General features: G+C 42.3%; 1 protein-coding gene across 1 annotated transcript in view; it reads left to right on the forward strand.

Moving 5' to 3' along the window:
• Window positions 1-504: 504 nt before the first annotated feature.
• The window catches only part of ARHGEF38 (Rho guanine nucleotide exchange factor 38), a 50,516-nt gene continuing 25,034 nt past the window's right edge, over window positions 505-25,986 (forward strand). The window contains exons 1-3 of the mRNA XM_019521923.1: window positions 505-827; window positions 14,981-15,174; window positions 19,242-19,365. Coding sequence (XP_019377468.1) covers window positions 626-827; window positions 14,981-15,174; window positions 19,242-19,365 — 520 coding nt within the window. The 5' untranslated portion in view covers window positions 505-625. The remainder of the gene's footprint in view (window positions 828-14,980; window positions 15,175-19,241; window positions 19,366-25,986) is intronic.

Consider the following 25,986-nt stretch of genomic DNA (forward strand, 5'->3'; position numbering starts at 1 on the left):
GAAAGAGAGAGGTTTTTTTGCAATTTCTCAGTTGGTCTCATAAAAGGCATCATCTCTGAACCAAGAGTTCTGGAGTTTTGCATTTCTTTGGTGTGTTAATGGTCCCGAATAGGACTCCCAGCAGCCTGCAATTGCTGCCTGCCAGCAGCCTGCATAACAATGCCCGCAGGCTTCCCCACCTACCCAGTGCCTCACTCTGCATAGCCCCAGAGGAGGGAGGGGACTGGCATGTCATTGTCTGCACAGGGGGTCTCAATCTGGGCTTGCTTTGTGAATGGGGCTTGGAGAAGCAACTGCACTGCAAACAGGCAGAAAATGGGCTTGCTTGTTTGCTTGCCAGCAGGGCAGAGGAGCTCCTTGTGCGGCAGGTCTCTCAGGTAACAGGTGGCTGGCTCCCTAGGCAGGCTCCTGGTGCACTACAGGATGACTTCATAGGGGTGGAGCCCTGGGAGGCTGTGGAGGTGGCAGGCTGAGCCAGGTAGCAAGTGAACTTGTGGAGTCATTTCCCACCCCCCCTTAAAAACAAGGCAGCTTTTACACTCACCTGAGCAAGAAGCACTGCACCCACCTCTTTCCTACCTCATTGCTTCGTTCAAGCAAGTGAGGGGACTGCTCCTTGGTGAAAATGGAGAGCAAAGAAGCCCCTGGGAAAGAAAGCATAGGAGCCAAGAGGAAGAATTTGACCTTCTTGAAACACCGGCTGTACATGCTGGAGAGACGAAAGACAGACACTCTTGTGGAGAGCAGCGTTCCTGTGGACCATAGTAGCTCTGGCACTTTGAGGAGGAGCCAGTCTGACAGGACAGAATACAGCCAGAAATTACAAGGTATCTGGAGGGGGGAACAACTTACTCTTTATTATTTGCAGTGAAATAGTGCCTGGACTCCCCTATCAAGGATCAAGACCCTACCATGCCAGGCAGCTTATAAACGAAAAAAAACCCCAAGAAGACATTCCCTGCCCCAACGCGCTTACAGTTTAAGCCTGCCATTATGATGACTGTTCCCAACTTGCTTAATATTTATAAACAATGACACTTGCACAGGATACTAAAATGGGATTCAAGAGACAGTCAAGCTTTTGAAAATGTGGGTTCATAACATATACATGAACTATATAATGTATACTCTATAACACAATGTCTCCCCCGTGGCTTATTCTTTTTTTATTGGGAAATGGGGCATATGCATTAAGTCAGGTTAATGCTAGTGTCAAGGCAGATTTTTGCTTTCAGTTAAAATTGCACAGCATTTTAAATGGCTTTGTTTGGCCTGTTTATTTGGTTTCCAGATTGTACATGCCTGAATTTCAAAAATATGTAACTGCATGCCTTGAATGGGTATGCTGATTCAAATTATATGGCTACAGTGGCATTCTTTTTTCAAATTCTTAAGTATTCTCGGAATCCAAAACTGCCAAATTTTGTCTGTATCTGAAGTGGATATTAGAAATTCAACCTTAAGCCACAAATTAAAAAGAAACCTCACAAATAGGAATTGTCACACTTCTGTCCAGTGTCCAGAATAAGGACGTTAGGAGCACTGCTGTAAGATAAACACTTTTATCACTAATAATTACAGAAATGATGCAATTCCTATGGTAATAAGTTTGTGTCAGGGAAATAATGAATACATTTTAGGTTTCCCACAATGTATGTACAGTTGTGTGGAGTTTAATATGGGATTTTTCAAATGGGAAATAATATGTGGTAATCTATATAGTTGAGACAGTTTGTAATAGGGTTAATGGTGATGACACAGTTCCCTTGTAGACTGAAATGCTATATAGCAAAGTGTTGTAAGAAGTGTGAATAATTTTAAGTTAATTTTTCTCTCCCAATGTTCCAACCAATGCTTACTTTATGGAGGGGGTCACCATTCATTATTTATTTATTTATTTATTTATGCTAAAAATCACTCTCTGGAATGTAGCTATTTACAGGTTCACAGAAGTTTAGGGCTGCAAAGGACCTCTTGAGATCACTGGGTCCAACCCCCCTGCTCTGGGCAGGAAAGACCAGGGTCAAATAACCCCAGTAAGGTGCATGCAGTCTCTTTTTGAAGATATCCAGGGTAGGTGCCTGCACCACCCCCACTGGGAATCTATTCCAGAGTCTGGTCGCATGAACCATGAAGAAATTTTTTCTTATTTGTGGGGGCATTCAGAAAGTCAACACAGAAATCTTGTCTATCCTTTTTAAAATATATATATATTTTTCCTTCTCTTAATATTTTGAGGTAATTAATATATGAATAAAATGGGGGTGGGGGGCAACTAGTGTCTTTTATTCTGACAAAAAGAGTAAAGGAAGTTGACTATTAGCAGATACCATATTACAGGATAGATGTTCTTTTCTAGAGGTGTTGCTGCTTCCTGTCACATACACACATTAGGCTTGAAGCCAAAGCTAGGCTTCAGACTTCCCTGGCAATGGCTGTGTCAGTCAAGGATATGAAGAGGTAGGATTCTTGACTCACAGGGCTGTACCCATAGAAGCCTCCAGTACACTAAGCCTATCCAATGCATCATTGACCTTCCTCCATTTCTCATTCCCTGCATTTGATCTGAATTGTCCTGTGTGGTTTCATTTCCAGCTTCATTCTTGATACATGCCCTAACCAGCCAAAACATTTTTCTTGGATCTTCTGTAACAGCTTTCTCATCTTAAGAAATTTTCCTGTCTCTTTATTTTGTATTTTCTTTAATCTTGAGAGTCTCAGTATTACTTCCTGCCACCTCACTTCAGTCAATATTTCCCATGCAGTGACTTCGCCTCTACTCCAGCAATCTGATGTAGCCAATGATATCAGCACTGTAATTGTCCCATATACTGAGATTGTCATTTTTATCAAGGTATCCTTTATTTTCCAGATCTCGTTAATTTTTCCAAATGCAGTAGCATTTTATCTGATTCTTCTTTCTAATTCACCTTCACAATCCTCATTCCCTAATATGAATCCTCCACAATACACCAATTTTCTACTTGGATACTGTTTAGGCCAGAGCATAAATGTATACTGTTGTAACGGTGACAGATTTGGTCCTGAGTCTCACCTTCCATATGTGAAGAGACATGGGCTCAAATGCTATGAGGGCTGACTTTCCATTTAGTAGGTCTTTGTCCTAGTGGCCTTCATCCCTCTTCCTGATGTTAAATATCCTATGTTCCTTCTAAGAATGATCCCCTTCCTTGTTTGCATAAAGCAAACATTTCCCACCCAGATTTTTCACCTCAGGCAGCATTACCAAAAGTGTTGCAGGCTGTTATGATGTTGTATGTTTCCAGTGAATGTCTTGTCTTTTGAGTTCATCATATAGTTCTTTTTGTTTTGCAGGATGTTTATGTTTGGTCTGATCACATACTGTTCACACCAACCTTGGTTCCCATTGTTTTTCTGAGTAATAACAACTGAGTGAACATAATTTTAGTTCAGTTTCTATTCTTCACCTGGTTTCAATGGTTTAATGTTCATGAAGTGTTGGACCACAATTCATTGGCTCAGCCTATCCTAATAATCCTAATCCTGCAGTACTGCTCCAAGCTATTCACGCTTCTGCCCCCAGTTTTTTGATTTGGGTGCTGTTTTGCCAGCTTAGCCATGTAAGATTTTAAGTGCTCAGAAGGCCAGATGCTATCATGTCTAGCTTCCCTATTAGCACAGTATTGCCCAGCCCATCTGGCTCCATGGACCAATGCTTTGCCGCAGCCCAATCCAATATATGGGGCCACATCATCTGGACCATGGGGTTTCCCATGGCTCTGAGACCCACAGCAAATAATGCTGCCACTACTTCCCCCACTGCCAAATTTCTGGACGTGTGAGGAATCCCACAGACTGAATGACTTGGCTTCGCCTGTTGGATCTGGCCTGCCAGCTGTAGACTGAGCACCAGTGGTCTAGCATACCAGTTCAGGTTAGGTCCCAAGGTGTAGCCCCTTGGAATATGTAAGGGTGGAAACAGACATCACCTTTGTGCTGCCATAAAAGTTCTTATGATGGCACAAGGGCCATGCAAACATATGTCCATGCCCTTAGGCATGCCACAAATGCCCAAAATTTCTGTCCATAACATAGGTGGTATCAATTTGTGCCACTTTATTGTGGTAGATGTATATTAGGTTTATGGAAGGAGAGCATGGTCAGTCTGGAGCTGCCTGTGCTTTCCAGTCATCCTAAGCAGGCACTCCCGGGGCTTCAGAGGCCTAATTCTATACGCTCTGGAAACTTGCATTCCTGAAGTGTGCAGGATCAAGCCCCTGAAGCCCCAGGAGCACCTGCGTGGGTTCCCTTGTTGGGATCCTGGGGATTAGCTGATTGGTGGTCTTAGCTTTGGGACCTCACTGGAGCTGGCTTTCCCCAAGATTCCCCAGAGTGCATCTCTGGAAGAGGAGAAACCTGGGTAGGCACTCTTGGGCCTGAGGGGCCTAATCCTGGATGGGAATTCCCAGGCATCACAGGACCAGGACTCTGAATCCTTGGGGGAACACATTGCCCATTGTCCCGCAAGATGAATGGGTGGGACAATTGGTGATATCCGTTTTGCTGAATGAAATGGATTAGATGTGCTAGGATATGTCTCAGCAAACTGATCCTCTTAATTTTGCAAAGGCTATTTCTAGCCTAAGTGAGTATGTATCCAGAGCTGACTGCCAAAGCACCGCTTAGCAGTGGTAGGCCTTTTGAGCTGTCCCTGTACACCCCCCCTTAAGTTTATGCCAGTGTAAACCAGGAGCCTACTTACTTTGCTTTCCAAGTGCCCCAAGCCTCCCAAAATTGTTTAAGGTTGAATTAAATGTTTTGTTTGGCACTAAACACAGATTTTCTGTTTTCCATTTTGGTGAGGAATATGTGTGCTTGTGCATAGATAGGATCTTTAGAATATATATGCATATGTATATATGTACAAGTACATATACATATATTTGTTTCCACTACTGGAACCACAGAGTCACCCAACCCCAGTCCAAAGGTCCCATCTAGACTGGAGTCCAGCATGTGGGCACCTGGCAAAGATACACATGGTACAAATGTTGGCCTACTCCTAGTTTGAATCAGATGCACGCAACTGGCAAGCTCTACACTGATTTACCATATCCCTATCTAGTTCCTTGTTTTTGAACACTCTCCAGAGTGGGATAGGCAAGATGGTGTAAGACTGGGAAGCACAGTGCTAAGTATGTTCTGCAATAGATGTCATTCCTTAAGGGTCAGGATTCTACAGGGAATCCCAGAACAAGAGACTGCAGGACCTAACTCGCATCTTTTTGATAGTTGAAGTACAAAGTTGGATGCACATGTACAGTGATGTATCTTTTCATCCCTAGGTCTAAGTCAGAGTAGAGAAGAGCTCCGCTGAAGCCACAACTGGTATCCCAGCCCTTTTCAGAAGTGCTCGAATAAAATTGACTTTAAAAATGGAATTAGACACATGGAAAAAACAGGCACAATTTGATGCTTACAAGTAGTAAAATATAAGCAGAATTGGCAGGCCTGGGAAATTCTGAATTTCTAAGGATCTGGTTTCTTCCCATGGATCTACCTTACACCTTTTATAGATAAGTTAAACTTTGACTGAACAAAAAAGGTGTTAGCTCTGTGATTGGAAAGATAACCAGGAGCATTCACTTAGCTTTGTCAATCTGCACTAGAACAATAGGATTGCCAAAGGTGCAAAACTTCCCACACTATTGGATAGTTTTCACTCCAAAAATAATCACTTAATTAGCAACATAATCAACCTTTTCTTAGCTAATTATCATACATGAAGCATCCATTTAACTCACTTATCTAGTATGAATAGCTGTTTAACACTTTGATTGTTTCATTTATTTAAAAATGATACTCCATTGGGAAAAGGCTACACTTTAGTAACAGTTTTCCATTAGATCTTGAAAAGCTTTACAAATACTAATAAAGCATTGCAACTCCTTCTCTAAAGTAGCTAGGTGTAATTAGCCCCATTTTACTGGGGAGAAAGGGGCACAAAGTCATAGAGCAAGTTAGAAATACAAGAAATCAGTGAGCTGAAACTGGAGAGAGCTACAAGCTCCGTGGTCTAGTCATTTACTTTCCTTATACCAGGGCCCCTTGTCAATAAAATGGAAATTATATATCACTATCTCATGAAGATCATAGAAAATTAGGGTTGGAAGGGACCACAGGAGGTCACCTAGTCAAGCCACTTGCTCAAAGTAGGATCATCCCCAACAAGATAAATTCACTAATGCTTGATTCAGGAGCTTAGATGTGAATTGTTATATTTGCTGAGATACATCTTAGGAAGTAATAATATGAGTTCTAACTCCCAGTTCGCTCCTGTACAAAAAATACTATAAATCATGAGCGATGTGTGCCCCTGGAGGCTGGGGTGGCACAGCGAGCTCCTGCAGGTGGCAGTGGTGCTGTCAGCAGCAGGATCGTGGTGGAGGCAAGTGGGGAACTCCTGCAGGCAGCCACAGTGCTGTCGGTGGCAGGGGTTGGAGAGCGCCGACCAGTGGTCAGCGACCACCCACAGACACTGCCGGCAGTGTTAGCAGCAGCCAGCAGTGATCACAGACTGCCCACAGACACTGCTGGCAGTGTTGGTGTTTGGGGCTGGTGAGCAGTGACCATCCACAGGTGCTGCCGATGCTGTCAGTGGCGCCTTTTCGCTGGGGGTGCACCACCACACTCAGGGGGTGCACATGCACCTGCATGCACCCACTACGTGTCACCAATGCAATAATTTAATGTTAATTTGGTTGGGTATTTGGGTAACATGCTACTGTTCTTCCAGCAATGAGAACAACGTGATATTTACAGGTGCAGACAGAAGTGACAATTTTTGCCAATTCTGGCCACAGAAAACGGTTTATAGCTGTGACCAAATGCAAGTGCATGGCTGCAGACAGCTTAAAAAATGGTGGGTCAGTGAAAATCTGACCTCTCGTTGCTTGAGGTATCCGATAAAGACATTTCAAAATGTAGCATCTTATGTAACTTTTGTCTGCAGAGTTCCCAGCCTATTGCTGTTTTCGGAATGGGAGTGGGGAAAGGGAGCAGAGGGAGTTCAGTCTGGGGTTTTTTCAGCCTGGCTTGGAACCCCCTCCCCTGAGGTGGGGGGGGGGGCTCCAATTCACCCACCCCACCCTTCAGCGCTGTCTGATTCCTCTCCCGCCAGGGACCAACACTGAACTTCTGTTTGCTCTGAGATAATGTAACTCAAAACGTTTTGCAGGGAGCTACAGCTAGAACCTTTACTTCTGTCTGCCCTCTATGTTGTTATTTCTCAAATTGCTGGCTACTGGCTAGTCAGATTAGATCTTCTTGTTTGTTTGTTTTTCAACAAGATCTATAGGAAAAGATTCTGCAGGAGGGAAAAGTTACTATGACCTAATTCAGGGATCTCAAACTCACTTGGGAGTCTGGGCTGGATCCAGACTTCAGGGCAGCTCATGTCAGATTCAGTAAGGGAGAGCTGCCACAGTGGCCACTGCAGCAACAGTGACAGCAAGGGATCTAGTGGTGACCATGAAGGGGCCACCAGTAGCAGCAGATCTGGGGCAGCAACACCAGGTGCAGGAATGGAGAGCCAAGTTTTCTGCTGATGGCTGTGCCCAGTGGAGCTAAAGGGCCCCAGATTATGCAGCAAGCTTTGTCCCCTGATTTCCAATGTTTGCCGGCTCCCTAGTGGGCCAGATGCAGCCCAAAGGCTGTATGTTTGGCACCTTTAATTTAGGTAAAGGTCTGCATGTTGCACTGTTGTTACATAGTTGCATATCATGCTTGGATTAAGTTAGATGAAGCAGTGCTATAGTTGGAGCAGTTTTGCTACACTTATATCATTTCCAGCTTGTCCACATATAACAACTAGAATGTAACAGCTGCTAGCCTTTTGGAACGTTCCCCTTCGGTAATGGCTCAAAAAGTGTGTGTCCATACCCTCTATTGAAGTCCACAGTGTCACATTAGTTTACTCCTAGACAAAGATCTTTGGAGCAGAGCCTCCTTTCTCAAGTGAAGTGGGGTCCTCCTTCTTGCATTGGCCAGCCCCATCACCCTCAGTCTCCTCACAAGCCTCCCCAGTCCCAGCTTGTCTGCCACACCTTGGTGTCAAAAGTAATTTGGGAGGTGTCCTGTCTCCATACTATGTGGAGAGGGAAGGAACGCAATGACCCTGTCCTACTGGACCAGCAAGACTTTGGGCACTTCCTGGCCCCAAAGCCACCTTGTCCCACTTGTGATTTATATAGTCTGAATCAAGCATTCAGCTTGTTCTTGGTTCTCAGTCTCTCTGGGCTTGGAGCCCTTGTGCCTTCAAGTCCCTCTCCCAATCCATAAACTCCCTTCTTGTTTCTGTCCCTCAGGGGTCTAGAATCCAGGGCCCTGGGCTTGGCATACTCACAGTCTATCTGCTAAGTCACAGCAGCAGACCCTCAGACCCTAGACATCCGGCTCAGGTTCCAATCTTGGGATTTTTATGGCTGTACCTTCTGGTCTGTTCCTCTGATGAGAGTATCTCTCTCTCTTTCAGGATGTCCAGCAGCCTGTTATGCAGCCTCCTTATCTCCCCTTATAGCCACTTTTGGTCCACCAGGTGTTTGAACCAAAATTCCAATTTAGGCTCGTCCCGACCTCAAGGTAAATGAACACAGGCAACATCAAAGGTTTCGCCCCTCAAGCTTGCCACTCAAACCAAAAATACCAACACTTTGGGTCTGCTCATTTCATCTGCAGAGGCCTTCCTCAATCCATCAAGGGTGAGCCATACTCTTCTGCAGTCTGGGCTTGACTGATCCGTTCTCTCCTGGGTAGGCTTTTATTATTCACTAGCCCTTCCCCTTACATGATACCTTCTGCTCCACCTGGTGTAGCAGTCTCTGGCTGCCTCTGAAACCTCTATGGTAGTGGTGAGCTTGCTACTTGGATCCCCTTGTCTCCTTTTGAGCTCCCCTTCAGGCTTCTGGCTCCTACTGACCCAAAAAGTTTTGAGTCATAATGGGGCCATGCCAGCTTTCTGGACTTTTCCATCTCTTCTCTGTAACAGGGATTTAACTTCCTGTTACAGGCAGGAACCCTCTTTTTATTCTGAATTTGCACATTTCTTAGTACAAGGAGATCCTGGGCTTTGACTTGGCCTCTTAGGAGTGACTACAATATGGATACTAAATAATAACACTCTTAAGGGAGTGAATACTTAAGACCCTGTTTTATAAAAATGTATAGGCCTCCCAACTCTGAATACACAGTCAGAACCACTAATGAATTATTTCTTAACTGACTGGCTGGATTGTGGATAAGATACACACCTGACAGTTTTTGTGGATGATCCGTGACAAAGCTTGACACGTGTGCATCTCATGGGAAAAGATTCAGATGTAGCCCTTCATCAGCTCTTATTGTATTAACATATTAGGCAAATAACATTTGACTAGTGTATTTATATCAGTATATGACATACCGGAAAGGCTTATTTGTAGGTAATAGCACTAACAATAAGGGCATTCTTCTGTCACAGAGCGATAAGTCTTCCTTTCCATCATGGTCACGTGGGCTTTCTCTATTTTCCTGTCAGCACACATATAATTAAAGCAATCTAATGTCAAGGAATTGAAAAAAGAAGTTTCATATAAAATGAAGATCTTTTCTACCCCACATGAAAAAAATAGTAGCTACTGAAGGTTGAATTACCTAATTGTAACTGTCTCTGGTCCCTATGTTATGAGAAATGTTATTGTCCTGACAGTTCATTCAAGGTTGCCCATACTACCATATGCTGCCCATACTTTTTGTGTTCCATATACTAGTAGATTTGTTTTTCTTCTGCATTGGTACCTCTCATAGCTTTCTCATGCTGGGAAAAATTCCTCTGATTGCAGAATGCCAGTACAAAACTTATGCACTGAAGAGCCACTGAGCCCTCAAAATAAGGTTTACAGGGTAAACAGGCTTTGTACAGATCCACTGCAAGGGAAGGAATTTCATCTTCTCTGCCTATGATTTTTTTTTTTTATTGCCGTGTAAGCTATAATCAGCTCAACATTCTCCACCTTCGGTGCGAACACCAGGACACACAGATTTAGACCTGAACCATTAGAAGCAGATCCCATATCCATTGAGTGTTTTGCATGGGAAGAGAGGTGGGAACAACTGTTTTCCCAAAGCTGCCTGTTCTATGGAGGAGAAAGACTGGAGAATCCACACACTTTCTAAAGGCTGCTGCACAGCCAAGAAAGATATGGCAGATCATGCGTCTGCACTGCTCCCAGTGAATATGGTCCCATAAGTCCAGCCCAGGTCTCTCCTAGGAGAGCTTCAGCATCAGTATCTTTTCTGATTCTTGTTGAGGGATGGTCTTAGGCTTTCTATTTTCAACAGGACTAGGTAGCACACAAGTACCTGCTTTGGTAATGCCATCATTCAGGCAGTCTTCCAAGTTCAAAAAGGGATGAGACAAATGTATGGATGATGGGTAATAGCCATTGAAAAGACAAGTTGGAGATGTTTCCTCTGGCATCTCTAGACTAATAATGGTGGATGCCAGGGAGGGTATAAAATAGGGGATAGACCACTCTAGATATATCCAGTTCAATGCTCTCCCTCTAAAGCAACCACTCCTGCCACTGTTGGAGACAAGATAATGGGCTAGACAGAACATTGGTCTGCCCCAGTATGGCACTTATGCTCTTATGTTCCAGTCATGTAACCAGAGTACAGCTGGCAATTCGGGACTGAATCACAAAGTTTTAGCTTTCTTGCTTAAATGAAAGACCTTAAAAAAAAAAATCACTTGAGGAATAACAGAACTTTTAATTTCTTTAAATACTTTTCAAGACAATGAATTACATTTATGTAAACTGGCCTCAGAACATCATTAACTGTTAAAACTATTCAACAGAAAAAAATTGCCCAACTCTAAATATGATACCTTGAAGGTGAAGAAACCAAATTCTTGCAGTATTCTGTGAGTTATTGTACAATACTGTTAGTATTGTAACTGGCCCTTAACAGTGCCTCTTCTGCCCTCTCCCCCACTATGTCCTGACCCATCCTTTCAATTCCAGACTGGAAAAATCTATCCTCAAAATATTAGTGTTTGTTATTGTTGCATTCATAAAACTTACCCTAGTCCTGTACTGACTTCAAGATGCTGTTCAGGTCCTCAAGGTCAATGAAAACTTTAAGATGAACATAAAACCATAGGTTTCAAAAGTTGAATAGCTCACTTTTGCTTTCCACGAGACAGGCACATCCAAAGTGAAAAAGCAAATTAATTTAGTGAATATGTAAAATTATATTACTTTTAACAAAGGAAAAATTAAAGAAATATGTCTTCTGTAAAAAAAGCGATATAGAATAGATATTTCTCCCAGCTGTTTCATTGTTGTGAAGTTAAGCATAGTTTTTGTTTCCTTGCACATAAGTATTACATACCATATCAAAAGAATCATAGATGAACACTGACATAATGGAAATATTTAATTTGATTAAGGCAATCTAATGAGACAGAACAAAAAGCAGCCATTTGAAGGATGGCAGCTTTAAGCTTCAGGTAAGATACAGCAAGAAAAAGGCAGAGATTACTCATTTTAAAAAATGTTTACAATATAGGATTAGAATATTTTTTTCCAAAAACTCTGTTCATATCCACGTGCCAAAGAATAGTCTATTAATATTGATAGCAAATTATAATGATACTGATAGGATTTTTTGTGTTTTCTGATGATCTGTTTTCACAATGTATATAACATAATTGTTTTCCCAGACAGCCTCAATGGAATGTTGCTTTTTTGCATACAGATGGAAATTCAATTGATGCAGTTTTTTGCAGTGTTTCTGCTGGTTCACTCTGAAGTTCCATCTAAGATTTTTCTGTGGAAAAAACTGGATATACTATAATACAGAATCAGCAGAAAGAAAGATATGACCCTAAAATTTGAGTAGGGAAATAATGAGAAATGATTGTCTAATGGCTATGAAGAGACATAGATAATCTCTTTGTTCTCCCTTTCACCAGTGTGTGCTACTTACTGGTGAAAGACCAGTTGGTTTGAGAGAGGAGAGAGGTAGTTAGCTAGCAGTATGAAGTCAAGCAAAAGGCAGAGTTGTTTTACACCTTATAGCCTAACGAAATCAGATATAATATAAGCTTTTGTGAGCCTGAGCTCACGTCATCAGATGCATCTGATGAAAGACTGGATTTATGACATTCTTTAGATTCATATGCCAACTGATAATGCATTTAACCAAGTGAGCCTGGGCTCACTAAAGCTTATGCTATACATCTCTGGTTTAGTCTATAATGTGCATTCAAGCCACTTTGTAGCATCCTTGATTTATATTATAGTTGTGTGCAGGTCCACTGAAATCAGTGCAATTCCACTAGCCTACATCAGGACTCAAGTGGGGCTAAACATCTCTAGAAACTGTGGACCTTGCAAGAGAAAATTTCTTGCCTTAGTCTGTATTTCCTTTGTGTTTCTCAGGAATAGACCTGAAGAACAAACATTTATTCCATCTAAGCTCTCGTTTTATATATACACCAACCCTGAAAAACTTAAAGGTTAAAATAATGATTGGTCTAGAACAATGTCCAGACAAATTGGTCCATGAGTTTAGTCAGGGTGATCCCTGGTGTCTGAAAATACCAAAATGGAGGCAAATGATGCTCAAACGAATGTCCTTAGTTAAAAACAGTGATCATGGTCAATCCCAGTCTTACTGGTGAGTGTGCCATTTGAAGTGAGAAAGGTTACTGACAAAACTGTGAATATCACTGGTCAGTATAACTGTAAGAGATGGTGACGGTGACACAATGAATCCATAACAATGCTTAACTCTCAGCTAGTAACTTCTGGTTCTTAATAGAGTATTCTAGTGCATTGCCATTCTGCAGTAAGTCCTGTTCCATCAAAAAGTTATATGAGTACTGCTGAGATTCAAAGTAATGGTATGTCCATTTTTGCTGGTACTATGCACCATCTTGTGGCTAGCAATAAAACATCAGAATACCTTCCAAAGTATCCCTCTTCTTATTAAGTGTTTTTCCTACTAAAAAAAGGGAATGTATCATCTGTACACACAGATAAAATACACTTCTGCAGTGCAAATAAAATACCTGCTGGATTGGCAAACCAAATACCTTGTGCACCATCAAAAGGGAAGGACATTATTATAAACCAAGCATGTTGGGTGCAGGGCCTGTAATGCATACAGATTGCTTCCCTTCTCTGCCTGTAACACATGGATAACATAGGACTCATCAACATAAAAGGAACATTTTCAAGTGTCTAGGATAAAATAGACCTTTTTAGGTTTAAAATAGGCAAAAATAGCCATGAGTGGCCTGATCTCCATGATACTTTCTGCCCCAAAAGATCTTTGTTATTGGTTATTATACCTACTGTCTTTTTCACAGAATTCTTCAGCTACATTTAAAGAAACCTTAAGAGAAGGAATTAAAGTTTCATCATCAATACTGACACCTTCCAATAAAGATGACCTAAAATACCCTCACATTAACAACAGACATAAAAACTGCATCTTTAATATGGAAAAAGTTATTTTAATTATGTTCCTTTAAATGCATATTTTGATTCACATAGGAAGGCCTTTCTCCCCTGCCTCAAAGGGTTAATAATCTTAGGGAGAGATTTTATTTCCAAAGGAGGATAAAGGAGTCAGTTGCATAAATCCGAATGATTTTTAAATGGCAACTGCATCCCATAGCCTCATCTGAAAATCCCAACTAACATTTCTAATATGAATATAAAAATGCCAATCATGCCATAACTGTTTGCTGTAGGAATTCTTCCACCAAGGCAACTCTTAATGGGCAGCTCAGAAGCAGAGTCATGGACTACCGGGATCAGTTGTCAGTTCCCATATAGCAATTCCTATGTAGGCTTTAGGTGAATATCCATCCTCCTTTCCTCATCCCCCATGAAGGTACTGGAGTTTTCAATGGCCACAAACCTAGTTCCTGATACACATTCTTGCTCTACACTAAGGGCTGTGTCACACATTCACTTGCAATAGCTGCAGATCACTGAAATATAGGGACCTATTGAAGTTAACATATAGTAGGAGATAGCCCTCACCTAAAAATTCTGCAACACCAGGAGGGTACTTACCACATGCTAGACTTCTTGAGCATGCATCTGCTCCCTTCTTAACTGCACTTAGTAAGTAAATAGAACATGTGATGCCACCCTAACACTGGTCAAGCTTCCCAGAATCTATGCTCCTAAGTGCACAAGATTTCCACAGTAAAACTTCCCATCCATGGGCAGTGGTCCCACCGAATGGGCACATCTATATGTGGGAATTAATGCACAGCAATAAACTCTGACATAGTTTGCACCGGAGTTTATTGCTCCCAGGCACCATGTTTTCATGTGCACCTGGGACCACAGCATGTTGAGCCAGGTCAGAGCAACCCTGGCTGGAAAGGGGCCCTTGGGATCAGCCTGCCAGCCTGAGCTTACTCTAACATGGCTCAATGTGCTGCGGAGGAGCTGGTTGGGCCACGAGGGTGCTTCAGTATGGAGCTGGTCAGCAGACAGCCTTGGGTCTGTCTTCTTGCACTGAAGCACCCTTGTGCCCCAGCCAGCCCCATCAGCATCTACCTGTGTGTTGCTGTAGAGTAAAACACTCTGCCATAGGGTAGCACTTGTATTTACAAGTACTAACCTGCAGCAAAGTGAATTAGTTCACTCCATCCTAATAGCATGGCACATGTAGATATTGGGACATTTACTGCACAGCTAATTAGGCAACTCCACAGTAAACATCTCCCATAGATGTGTCCAGTTAGGTTCTTCATTTGGTCTTCTTTACTTGTGGTCATGGAGGAAGGTTTTGTCCCTAGATAAAACACATCAAGTCTATTGCACTTCTCTAAAAATACTGAATATATATTTGAGGTACGCTGTACCTCAAAACATACTACAGATGAAGATGTTACAAGTTAAAAGCTTCCTGTGCTCAATTTTAACAGAGAAGATGGCACCACCACAGATTGGGCCCTCATCATCCATAACTGCACCACAAGAAAGTGAAGAGCAGCTGAACACAAGGATGATGGCCAAGAGAGTGAAAATCATTGCTGAATTAATGCAGACAGAAAAAGACTATCTCAATGACCTGGAGCTGTCCATCAGAGAAGTGGTTCAACCACTGAGAAACAAAGAGGTGAGAGAGACAGTGATTTTTTTCAAAGGGGCAGGGTGGAATATTGACAGAAAGGTCTGAGTACATTGGCACTGCAGTCGTCCAAAGTGTCTGTCATGAATGCTTTTCCAGAACTGGCTTTTTGGAGAAGGGCCTGAGGGATTCCAGCAAGGAAAGCAAGCAGGAGCACATGCATGCTGAGTGTGCAACAGGTTGTAGCAGAAAAATGTATGAATGCCACATACCACGGTTATATTCCAACACTACAGTCCTCCATGTTGGCCATTTGTCGCTACCACAGCTTAGAGCCAATTTATATCAGGTATTTGTCTTAAGCCACCTGAACTGTGGATATAAGGTTCCATGTGAAACAGCTTAAAACACTGTTTGGCTGTCAGAGCCAAACAATATTTTAACACGCTTGCTTATGCCAATACTGTCCTAACCTCATTTCAAATATTACATGTCCTTTCTCTGTAGCCAGTCAACTTCCTTACAATTTAAACTCCAGCAGAAGTTTGATGCCTTTTCTTGTTTCTAAAAGCTTCCCTTAACTAGTTCCAACCTACATTGTCAAACTTGGCATATATGCCCTAGCATATCTACACTGCTCCTCTGGCAAGTCCCAGAGCTCCTCTAAGAAGTATATCTAAGAAGTTTGTCACTCACACCCAGTCTGTAGGTACTAATGCACCAAAATCAGGCATACAGTGGGGCACATCTACATGTGTATTTGCTGCGGCACCAATTTACTCGCTAGTAAATTACTCACAAGTGAACAGTGCTGGGCAGGTGTCTACACATTCAAGTAAGCGGGAGCAGATTAGCTGCCAATCTGCTCCCATTTCCCAGGGCTCTGCAATGGGCCTCTGCTGCCACCGGCATGGGGGAGCTCCAGGCTCTGGCTGCAGCAGCCGGCAGCCCTCTTCAAAAGTCAGCCCTGTTTGCTGCTCTCTGGCCAGCCACTTCCCTGGGCAGAAGCAGCGTGCCCAGCACAGGGACAGCATGTGGCAGTGCTCTTTTCACTCCCTCAGGGAGGAGCTGGCACTGTGGGGCTGCGGAGCTGGTGTGGCAGGTGCTGGCCCGGCCTCTCTAAGCTGCTGGTGGAGGGAACAGCTGGAAAGCTCAGTGGGACAGGCTGCTGGACACCCACAGGGCCCTCCCCTGGTGACATGTCACCATGGGTGCCAGGCTGGGATGTGGGCTCAGGCAACCTGCCTGTGCTGCTGTAAACAGCATGGCTATGGCCTGGGTCCTGGCTGGGGCATGAGAATGAGAATGTCTGTCTGTTGCTATATAAAGGGCATGGATTTACAGGCACTCCCCAACCAATGATTGTGGTTGGTGATGGCAACCCACTGTGCCCACAAGGCCTTGACCTTTATGCAGCACTGCAGTGCTGACCAGTTGTGTCCATGCTTCTGCATCTGTGGGCCTATTCCAGACAGGGAGCCACCCGGCTGCTAGTGGGGTAGAGGGGAAACTAACTCTGCCCCCCGCTGCCTCAAGGGCCATGGTGCCCCCCTGCTGTAGCAGCGAGAGGGGGAGTGCGGGCAGCCCCAGCATGAGTCCCTGCTGGTGGCACAGGGAGGGGGAATTAAACCCCTCTCTGGACAGTTCAGCATGGGTTGGCCTTGCCTGCCAGCACAACTTCCCTGCAGGCAAGGGCCAGCTCTAGTGCCCCCTGCACCTGACCTGAGCAACTGCAGGCATATGCCCGCATTGTCTCAGTCCAGAGAGCATGTTTGTCTTGTTATAAACCGGTTCAGCTTCGGCCGGTTAAACTAACCTGCAAAGGTTGAATCAGTTCAGGCTCCGGCTTTTTGAATGTCTGTCCCTAGCCTTGAAGGCCTGAGGCAGGGGCTGCCACAGAGGCAGCCCAGCCCTGGGGCAGGAGAGGCTTCCAGCCCAAAGCCCTGGGGCTAGCCTGAGGCTGGCTCCTTAGTGGCGGGGCTGACCTAGCCGCAAATTTGCTCCCAGGTTGCGTCTGGATGTGTGTTACTGCACAGTAACTAATTGCAAGTAAATTTGATACCTGCATTTGCAGTTATCACGTTTACTCACAATTGGGGGGGTTTACTGTGCAATAATCATGTACACATGTAGGTGTGCACACTTACTGCACAGTAAATTATGCTGCTGCGCAGTTAAACGTCTCATGTAGATGCGCCTGCTGAGCAGATGTGGCTGGGCAGGGTACGCTTCTCAGCATCATTTGAGAGCTTGACACAGAGTGTAAATATGCTTTTAGAAGATATGCCTTTAGACTTGTCTAGCTCCAGTTAGTTAGCACTTGTCTCCAACCTAAATTATCACTAAGTTATGCTAGTGTTAATGCATAAGCTTCCTCCTCCTAAATCCTGGCATCTGCTTCTCACCATCTGACTGAAAACATATTTAGTTTTGTTTCCTGCTGTCATTATCTGTTATGCCCATGTGCTTACTCTGGCCTTGGTCATTGTATGCTCATATATTTCTGAATTCCACATACACACTATGTTGTGTGAGACATCAGAAATCCACTAATAAAAGAAGGATAATAGCCTCCAACATGAACAAGTAATAGGTCAAAATCTGGCATTTTTTATTTAACACACAGTCTACATTTTGGGGGTGGGGGAGGAGTTGAAGCTTCTAAGACTGTTATATGCTTTTAAGACTATTTTTTAGGCAAATAACTATATTCAAAAGCCATAGAAACTTTCAGGATATGGTGCTTCAACAGGGAAACAGTTAAAGGAAACTAAAAACATCTAGAGATGAATCTGTTTCACATTTCCTAATGGAGCAAGTTTTGTTAACCTCTATAATCAAAAATTAACTACTCTAGTAATTAAGACATACTGTTGATTCTAGTACAATAATATGCAATTCAATTCTCCTGGACTCCTTCTGTGAGCTGCTCTGTAAATATACAATTCTGTTACTAATGAATAGGCATGTTCAGAGGAACTAACATGTCTGCCAGATTGTGCACTGCCTTTGGTTTTCAGTTGTACCACATATGGAGTATCTCTAATTGTTTCATAAACTTAATCAGTTTCCCTTTGTGCATGGAAACAAATGACCAGTATGAAAACTGTGTTTGCCAAAATGTTTTTATTTGCTTGAAAGGAAGCAGGACAGTATTTTGAATAAACATGGAGGCAAGGATTTCTTAAGGTGATATCATTTATTGGATCAACTACGTAGTTGGGATAACGTTAGACAAGCTTTCCAATGCAAGACATTCTTCATCAGGTCTCTGATTACAGGAACCCTACAAATTCATGAAGCGTTCTGTGTTTTTGTATAGCTTTATCCCAACTACATAGTTGGTCCAATAAAAGGTATCACTCTACAAAATTCTTGCCTCTTACATAATTTCTGGACCATCACAGCTAGAAAACATCACTCCTACACTACTAATAAACAAGGACAAATTTTCTGTTGGTATGAAGTGATATAGCTTACTGACACAGATAAGTGATACCAGTTTGCACCAGCAAAGTTTTTGGCTGACATGTTACATCAATGATCTTGATTGGAAATCTGCCTGTTTTAGCCAAAATATAGTGCCATGATTTTACTCCTTGGATTTATCTGTCACTTTACATAAAATAGTCTCTTCTGTTCCACAAAGGCTACTTGCTTATATGGCTCTGGAATAACCAGGGATCAGTGTATGTAACAATTTATGCAGCCTCCACAGGTGATCAAGGGGGTCACATTCTCTCTCCTAATTGCCACTTACAGTTGTTAAGTCCTTTTTATCTATGGGGGAATAAGCATTTTATCTGACTAAAGATCTTTCTTTAGCTAACTGACAAGATTTTCTTTTCTTTAAGACAAACACATTCTCTTTATGGATACATCAAAATAAGATTAAATACATTTGGTAGTAGCCCCATTTGGTTCAGCCCAGTGATACCACTTTTAAAAACTGTGCATGTGACCTTTAAATCACAACAAGGATGTTTACCTGAGCTTTAGTAAAAGTGGCATTTCCTGGAGTGTAGCACACCAGGCTTAGCAAGAGGAAGTCTACAGTATGCAAAGTCCCTTCTTATTGTTCTCTCAATTGCTGCTTAATATTTGTGTTTCATCAGATTGGTAGGTTTGACGTGGATGGCTTGTTTAGCAACATTGAATCAGTCCATCAAATATCAGCCAAACTGCTGTCTTTGTTGGAAGAAGCCACAGCAGACGTGCAACCAACCATGCAAGTAATTGGTATGTTTACTGTCTTCTTGAGTTCTACAAAACTGCATGAAAGGATAATATAATAACATTACTCCATTCCCAGCTCCCCTCAGCCTTCATTTTTTTAAGCTGGTTCCAGTTCCACTAATTTACTGTCTTCTGCAATAATACATGAACATCAAAATATGAAGTTTTTCCGGTATCTGTACTATCCTCACATTAAAAAAGTCTCGACCCTATAGGTCTTACTCTTGCCTTACTTGATTTCAGCAAGGGGGCTTGAGTAAGAGCTGCAGAGCTGAACCCTGACTGGGATCCCTCAGGTACTACCTTTATTATTTTATTTGAATCCACTTTCTAACATCAAGGCAAACTCTCATATTTTCTGTAAGTACTGCCACTCTTTCAGTAAAGACAAACAATACTGAAAAAATAACATTTTTTGAGAAAAGAAAGCATGAAGAAAGCCAAAGCATTGCTATAATTTTGTATTTACTTGCAGCATATTATTCAGCTTGTAGATGTCTGTATGTGCTCTACAGAGCTCTAGAAAGGCCCTGGCCAACAAAGGAAATAAACTTGGAACTCAAGCTTTGTGGAAACTGGCAAGGTATCTCCCCTGCCCTGTAGTTTGTAGACTTTTCCTAACAAATGGACTGTGATGGCATACACCTAACAAACACATTATAGAGTTTGCATATAAATCTGAGGAATGTGTTAAATACACTTTTTGACTGTTGAAGTTATAGACATTAAGGGCCAATTTTGCCTCTGGAATCTTTTTAGCACAATAGTATTGGAGGGAGTTGTTTCGCCTCCATAAGGCGCAACACCTTGATGGGCGCTGAGATAAGAGTACTGAGCTGTAGCACCTGCTATGCTTCTAAAACGTGTAGCCAGTACTTCTTTCTGTGAAACTATGCTCATGCTTTCTGATAGCACCCTTCTTGGCAGTAAGTGCTTCCTGCGAATTATGATTGTCTCCTGAAAAAGTGCAGTGGTAGGAAGGAAGGGGCTTTTTGTGCTCTCTCCCCTCTGCAAAGCCAGCCACAATTTATTCCTAAATATGCAGACAATAGTTGTATTGGGTATCAACTGCAGCTCTGGGTAATACATGCTTATTGGTTTGTATAATTATATATTTAAAAAAATGAAATCTCTTTTCAATTTTGATTTAATTCTGGTAGCAAATCTTTTATTTTCTGCATTGATACCTCACTGATCTGAGAGAGCCGGGCCACAGATTTTTTATAGTAGTCAAGTTTTCATATTAGTCAAAAATGTGTACAACATAAAAATGTGTTATAGAAGAAACATCCCTCTTTATTGTTAGAGTAAATAAAGAGAGGTAACAAGTATTGCTATTCTGTTCTTGATCCTCTGAAAATCTGCCAAGTGGTTTCTGAGTATACAAATAGATTCTCTGCCCAGGAGCTCACCTTCTAGGGGTACTAGAAGTGAGAAAGCTATCAGTTAACAGGATGAAAACTTCAAGGCAGAAATTGCATTTATCTTACTCATTTTTTTAGCATATAACAACGTGATTGGGGCTCTGGACTCCATTATAATATTGGTAACTAGTAAAATGTAAATAGGCAGGGCTTACAATACCAGGTGGGACCTTGCAATTAAATCCACACTCTCAAATCTTTCTGTCCATCAGAATAAGTTCCATGGTCTTCAGTGAAATATTAGGCTTCCCACCATTGTTGATAACTGGAAAACATTGACCTGATAATATCAGAAGTGTCCAGAACATACATTCTTAGCCAGACTCCTACATCTTCCTTGGGTTTTTTCTTTTTTATTATTTCCTTGTCAGCTTCTGTGATTAGGACAAAAGAAGTTTTGGCTGAAGACATAACATTATCCAGTACCTAGCATTTGAAGCACCCAGTAGATTCTCCAACAAAACTGGGGAAGATCAAATTTGGTGCTCCTGATCATTCTAAGATAAAGAATAAGCTAGGGGAAGGGACTAAGAACACTTTCAAGCTTTCTTTATGTTTAATTTAAAAAGCAAAATGTCACAAGCCCATATTTTTTTTTCCAAACCCCTTGAAGGTCCTCTTTAGTGAAAGCTATGCACATAACTTAGGAGAAAGTATATCTCCCTCCCATACTCAGTAGTCATCCAAGAAAAAAAGGATTATCAAAACAAGATTTTTTTTTCTAACCTAGCCACATGCCTGAAATAACATGATTACAGAAGCCTCTTGGGTTCACAAAAGAACCAAAAGAGATGTTACAATTCACCACTTGACTAGAAATATATTTTAAAGCAAATGAGACTTTGGAAAAGTATTAATTTTAGCAAGTCTGGAAAATGCTGTTAGTTGCGTTTCACTGAGCGTACACTATGGTGATTCATACACCTAGTAAGCAATACCGTATTCTTTCTGAGAATTGTTTTCTCTTCTCTGAAAGCAGTATGGACACAAGAGTTATCCATGAGAAGGTATGTCAGTCTTGCAGGGGCGGTGTTGCTGGAGAGGTGCAAAGCATCCTGGGATGTCGGGGAACTGAGTTAACTTGACTCTGAAGGGCATCTGGGACAGAAGTTCAATAAACTGTCTTAACCTAAATCAGTTAACTCTGATACTACATAAATCCAAATTTATCTTCAACCAGTTTCAGCCAGTTTGCAAGCACTGAACTTCTGTTGTGTTACAGATCTGAACTGGTTTCTGATCATTTATACCAGTTTATGAGTAATTTCTGTCCCTAGCCTAGTAGACCAATGGAGCTAGAGAGAAATTCCATTTTTGTCTCTTTAGTCTCTGGGAACAGAGGGTTCAAAATTGTGAATGCTAGAAGTTACTGTTTCTCTAATAAAAGGATAGCATGTGAAGATAATTTTGTCAATAGGGTTCCAATATTCACAGTAAGATTTGTAAAAGCAAGTCTCAAAAGACACAATTGCCCTGGTGAAGAGGAGCAAAGAAAAATCCCAGCTATAATTTCTGATGTTTTAACTCACCTTTAAGCAGCTAGATTCTAAAATATACATTGCATGTAGACCTTTCCTAATGTACTATCTTGAAAATAACCAAGCACAGTGAAGTGGAGCTGGGCTGCTAATTCACTTTCTAACACCAAAAATGAGATAGGCTTTTTCTGAATTAGCTAAGCTTGCACTGGTATAAGGACATCAGTGAAGTTGTACCAGGGAAGGTCCATCTTGCATCAGCATTCACATCAGGCACCAGGACCATAGTTTTAAATTTGCTGCCCTGTTTCATTGAAAGTCTTCTAATTCTTGTAGTAGGACAGGAACCGCCATAGATCATGTACAGCTTGCATTGTTTTGGATACACCTTTCATGTTCCTTTATACTGACTTCATCTAAATTAAATAGTCCCAGTCTTTTAAGTCTTTCTCCTTGTCTAGCACTTTCCATGCCTGTAGTTGTTCTTGGTTCCTATCTTTGGACCAGCTTTACTGCTCCAATAGTCTTTTTGAGATTGAATATCTGCAACTAAATTTAGCATCCCAGGTGAGGAGATATTAGAAGGCATGCATACACAGCACAGTGCAGTGCTGTGCAGAGGTAACTGAGCTTGCTCTTGTTCAGAAGGCTGGGAGAGCTAGCCCAGGCCAAGTGCTGTGCTGATGATGCCAGTTTTTTGGGTATCTGAATATTATTGCATTGTACCTTGTAGACATACCCTTAACAACTTGATATTGTTTTCTGTCACAATCTATGCATCTTAACAACTTGTTGGCTGTTTTAAGTACAGTAGTGCATTGAACAGAGATTGCACACCCTTTCCAGTTTTCCTCCAATTCACTTACTCCTTTATTTTTTTTCTTTCTGTTTATAGAGCTTGGATTTGACCGGAATATGACATTTTAGAAATCTCAATAAGGCTTAGAGATACTGTTGGATTCCATTTTTTTTCCTGCTCCCCATTGTTGTAGAAGCAGGAAACCCCACAGAAAGCTGTGGGGAAAGATTACTCTGCTTGCTCAAACCTTGCTGGGATTTCATCAAGACCAATTTACCAAAATATTCTAAAATGTAGCACAAGAGCAGCAGTCAGCATTGCATTTCCCTGATTATTCAGGTGACCCTGTGAGTTACTGTAAAACCAGTCCCTAAAGACATACTGGGACTAAATAGAGCATACTGAAATCTGCCATAGTGATTTATCTATCCCTAGGTTGCCTAGTTCAGTTAATTTGGCCTGAAACTAAGGCGAACTTCAAAGTTTAGGAAAAGGGCCTTGGTCTGAAAGGTTTTGTACAAAGTAGTCCATAAATTCTGCTTTAGCAACAACATAAATGATTGTTAATTAATGTGGCATTGTGGCACACCATACTAAACAACTGATCTTGTGGGCATCATATACTTTAGGGGCATAGGTAATAATGTTGGTTCTAGATGGAAATGTATGAAATTGAGCTGTGTGTCTGTAGCTTGCATCTGTGTTGCAGAAATCCCAACCTCTTCTAAGTGGTAAATACACTAAGGCAGTGGAGCCAACCTTTTGGCATGCATACTACAAATTAAACCCCGTGCCATCCCAAGTGCCACTGCTATTTCCTTCCTTGACCTGATCTGCTGTGCTGCTTTCTGCTCCCTGCCCAATATACTGCTTTGCTTTCTGCTCCACACCTTGTGCTCCTCACCTGATTTGCTGCTCTGCTTTTGACTCCATGCCCTATCTGCCACTTTGCTTCCTGCCACCTCTTTGATCTATGGTGTGCCACACACACAGGCTGCCCAGGCCACTTGTGGCAGGCATGTCAATGGTTGGCCACCCCTGTTGCACAACTCACAATCTGTGGGGTGTATGAGGTCCACCAGAGCAGTCCCAGGTGCCCACTATAATAAATTAGTTTATTAAATAGTAAAGAATTTGAAAAGCAAAACAGCAAGTCCTGTGTCCTCATTGCACTGTAGTTCATTAATCTGTGCATGTGCCTGCACATGCAGTTTAGTTTCCCACTTGCAAATGTGCTGAGCCCTTATGGCAGTGATCACCAACCAGTGGATCTCAATCTACCAGTAGATCTTGGAGCCTCTTGCGGTAGATCTCAGAGCTTCTTGGAGTCGATCAGAAGCTGGGGTAGGGGGCTGAGTGCCTGTGTACATGTATGTGCATGCCGCAGCCCAGCAGGTCAGTCTGTGGGGTTGGGAAGGGGTGGGGGCTAGATCGAGGCCTCTGTGGTGAGGGACAGTACTGCAAAGGCAGGAGCAGGGATAAGTTGAGTGGGGCCCCCGGCCAGGTGGGACTTACCTGCCGGGGAGGCACACCCCCAAATACTTTTTTCTCCCTCTGCCTTGATCCCCCTCCCCTCCCGCCTTCCCTCCTAACAGACGTACCTGCTGGGGGGGAAGGGTGGCAGTGGTGCACGGTAGATCTTGGGTTGCTTTTAAATGCCAAAGGTGATCTTCTACTTAAAAAGGTTGGAGACCACTGCTTTACAGGGTGGATCCCTCCACTGGAAAATGGTCATCAGTAAAGTTTGAGCTATGCCCTCCTGCACAATGGGCTATGCTGAGTACTTGCAGTACCCACTGAAGTCAGTAGAAACTGTGGGTACTCAGCATCTCTGAGAATAAGATCATATGGGAACAGGACCTGGGAAAAACATGTTAGAGTTTCCTTTACATTGTTGCATAATAATAGCCTCTACAAAAGTTATGGAACAGTCAGGCTGCAATGAACATGGCTAGCATTACCATTTACCATAGAGGACACAAAATAAGAAATGATGAATGTGTTAAGTACCACTGACTACAGGATTCTGGGGCATTTCTGATTTGTGGCCTGATAGTAAGTGAAATGAACTTTGGTCTTAGCTCCAGTCACTATTATTCCCCTATTCACACCTTAAAACCAACCTGCATTAGACAGTCCAGTTAACCTCCACTGCTATGGGAAGAAACCCTGAGCTGTTACTGTGGTAACTGAATCACTTTTCACTTCAAGACAGAGCAGTTCATGTAATGTATTATGAGATGCAATGCTGCAGTCAGGCGGCAAGGCAAAATGTATAGTCTGTCTGACAGCACAGTGCTTGGTCTGTGAATGAATAGATGGCTCCCAATTAGTGTGTTGTTCTGTTTTAACCTTAATAACCATTGCTGTAACTCCAATCCTGTTTACAAAAGGAGGAGCATCTGATATTTTTATACAGGTGTAACTTTTTAATAGAAGCTCAACACAGTAGATCCCACTATTATAACCATTATTATACTATATACAGTTCTAAGGTGCCACTATACTATATACAGTTCTTACCACTGAATGGAGTACAGTCACATAAGGATGAAAGAATAGGAAAAAAAACCCTTCAGCCAAACACTGCTTCTCCACTAAACTTAATTTCCCTTTATTACAAGAAAGCCCAGCTACGGTATTTCAGCTGGGATTTTCAAAGCAGGTAAAGACAGTTAGGCACCCAAATCCTACTGCCATTCAGTAGGAGATGGGTGTGCAACTTTAAGCTCCTTGGAAAAACCCAACTTTCGGTCTCACAAGAAAAATGATATGTGGGGAGAAAATGTAAGCATGCTATTTTCTTCCTATTTCCTGTTGGGTCACACGTAAACTGAAATGCTGAATAATAATGACTTCAACCCACAGCGTTTTTTTGGTTTGGTAGGGAGGGGAGGAGTCTTATTTTTTTTTTTTTTTTTTT

The sequence above is a fragment of the Gavialis gangeticus genome, unplaced genomic scaffold (genome assembly GCF_001723915.1).
Source record: "Gavialis gangeticus isolate Ggan-Ray unplaced genomic scaffold, GavGan_comp1, whole genome shotgun sequence".
Taxonomy (NCBI): Eukaryota; Metazoa; Chordata; order Crocodylia; family Gavialidae; genus Gavialis; species Gavialis gangeticus.